This window comes from Colobus angolensis, unplaced genomic scaffold, assembly GCF_000951035.1.
Source record: "Colobus angolensis palliatus isolate OR3802 unplaced genomic scaffold, Cang.pa_1.0 Scaffold155, whole genome shotgun sequence".
NCBI classification, from domain to species: domain Eukaryota; kingdom Metazoa; phylum Chordata; class Mammalia; order Primates; family Cercopithecidae; genus Colobus; species Colobus angolensis.
In genome coordinates, this window is record NW_012114655.1 from 2440847 (window position 1) to 2443387 (window position 2541).

Sequence of the window (2541 nt, forward strand, 5' to 3'; positions counted from 1 at the left end):
AAGCACTGACATCTTTGTGCACCTGCTGTGTGTCTGTGCCATGCTTTACAAACGCTGTCTCATTTAACCCCGTAACTATCCTGTGCAAGTAGGGTTTAAAATCCCCATTTACCGGCCTGGTGTGGTGGCTCACGCCTGGAATCCCAGCACTTTGGGAGGCTGAGGCGGGTGGATCACTGGACGTCAGACGTTCAAGACCAGCCTAACCAACATGGAGAAACCCCGTCTCTACTAAATATACAGAATTAGCTGGGTGTGGTGGCACATGCCTGTAATCTCAGCTAGGCAGGAGAATCACTTGAACCCAGGAGGCGGAGGTTGCAGTGAGCCGAGATCACGCCGTTGCACTCCAGCCTGGGCAACAAGAGGGAAACTCCGTCTCAAAAAATAAATAAATAAAATAAAATCGCCATTTACCAATGAAGACACTGGGAATCAGAATAGGCAGTATTTTCAAAGCCACACAGCTTTTCAATGGGTTGAGCTGGGATGTTAAGCCATTATCTGTCAGATTGCAGATCCCAGGCTCTTTTTCTTTTTGAGACAGGGTCTCTGTCACCCAGGCTGGAGTGCAGTGGCGTGATCTCAGCTCACTGCAACTTCCGCCTCCTGGGTTCAAGCAATTCTCCTGCCTCAGCTTCCCAAGTAGCTGGTACCACAGGTGCCCGCCACCATGCACAGCTGACTTTTTGTATTTTTAGTAGAGACACGGTTTCATGATATTGGCCAGGCTGGTCTTGAACTCCTGACCTCATGATCTGCCCACTTTGGCCTCCCAAAGTGATGGGATTACAGGCATGAACCACCACGCCTGGCCTCCAGGCTCTTTTCATTTGCTTGTTTTACCTCTGGGAGGATTACTTGCATGTCTGAAATCTACAGGACTTACTGTTTTGATATTGACTAGCCTATTTCTCTTGTCATCTCCCCTCCAACTTGGAAGCAAAGAAGGAAGTTGAATTCCCTTTAAGAAGAAGCGAAAATTAAGCTAGATACAGTCATCTCCTCTGTGTGGTACAAAATCAGTCTACATTGAACATCTTTGGAAGCTGCATTAGGCTCTCTCAGATCCAGTTGCTGTCTTGACTGAGTGATGGCTGCAGGGTGCAGAGTGGGACCTGCTCCTGCATACCACAGTGTCTGCGGTGTGTGGGAGGAGTGGCCAGACTCTTCTCTGATACTTAATTCCCCACCTTTAATCAGATATGGCCTCTTTGGCCCTTCAAGCCGGGGATGGGAATGCAAGAGTGGGACTCTGGAAGAAGGAGAGTGGAACCATCTAGTTTGCCATTTAAATGGTGCATCATACAGGAGTAGCCTCCACCCAGGAAAGACTGATGACTTACTTTTTCCTATTGGTGTCAAGGGAATGGCAGATGCAGAGAGCCTTCCAGACAGCTCTGTGGTTGCTGCAGCCGGAAGTCGTCTTCATCCTGGGGGATGTCTTTGATGAAGGGAAGTGGAGCACCCCTGAGGTAGGACTCTGTTCCAGGTGCCCTCATCCTGCTTTGAGGTCCAGCACAAGTAGTCCAGAGAATCCACGAAGCAATGTCAGCTCGAGTTGGAAATTTTATGGAAGTTGTACTTACTACTGATATTAAAAATGCATAGGCTATCTGGAAGATGCTTAGGATTTATAGGCTATCTAAGATTATTAGAACAACTCAATCTCGAGTTAGGTTGGCTAATCGTAAACATTTGTCTATGTAGGAAATAGGTCGATGAGCCAGATATCATTTACTTGGAATACACTGTTTTGTGAACCTCTTGGGAAAGGGAGAAATGGGCAAGATAGATGTTATTTCAGTTGTGACTGAAATCGCAAAATACATACTGAAATGTACATTTAATTTCACACTCTTATTGAACCACGACATTATGAGAATTGTGCTGCAAAAGGGACTTGCTATTCTCCTCTGATTTTCTTTTTTCTGAGTGAGAGATGCAGAAAGAGCCCCGGGGACTCGATGTGAGGATCCTCTGCCTTCAGAGGGGGCTGAGACCTCTGCCTGGGTTTTGGGGTAATGTAAGACTCCACAAACCAAAGAGAAAAGCTGTTCTCTCACCTTAGTTGTCACAATGTTTTGCTTATTACATCCTTGGAACAAAACAAATGAAGACATGAACTGTTCTTGCTGCTTAAAAATGTTCAGTCACTAATGGTTTTTGGAAAATATTTAATTTGGGGTATAGTCTAAAAAACTTCATCACATGCCTATAGTACCAGCACTTTGGAAGCACAAGGCAGGAGGAGGTTTTTTTTTTTTGAGATGGAGTTTTGCTCTTGTTGCCCAGGCTGGAGTGCAGTGGCGCAATCTCAGCTCACTGCAACCTCTGCCTCCCGGGTTCAAGCAATTGTCCTGCCTCAGCCTCTTGTGTGGTAGGATTACAGGCATCCGTCACCACGCCCGTCTAATTTTGTATTTTTAGTAGACGTGGGATTTCTCCATGTTGGTCAGGCTGGTCTCGAACTCCTGACCTCAGGTGACCTGCCCACCTCGGCCTCTCAATGTGCTGGGATTACAGGCATGAGCCGCTTTG

At 46.6% G+C, this 2541-nt stretch overlaps 1 protein-coding gene across 1 annotated transcript in view; it reads left to right on the forward strand.

The window, feature by feature from the left end:
- The window catches only part of MPPE1 (metallophosphoesterase 1), a 24598-nt gene that overhangs the window by 12544 nt on the left and 9513 nt on the right, over positions 1–2541 (forward strand). The window contains exon 4 of the mRNA XM_011936655.1: positions 1367–1475. Within this exon, the coding sequence (XP_011792045.1) occupies positions 1367–1475 (109 nt within the window). The remainder of the gene's footprint in view (positions 1–1366; positions 1476–2541) is intronic.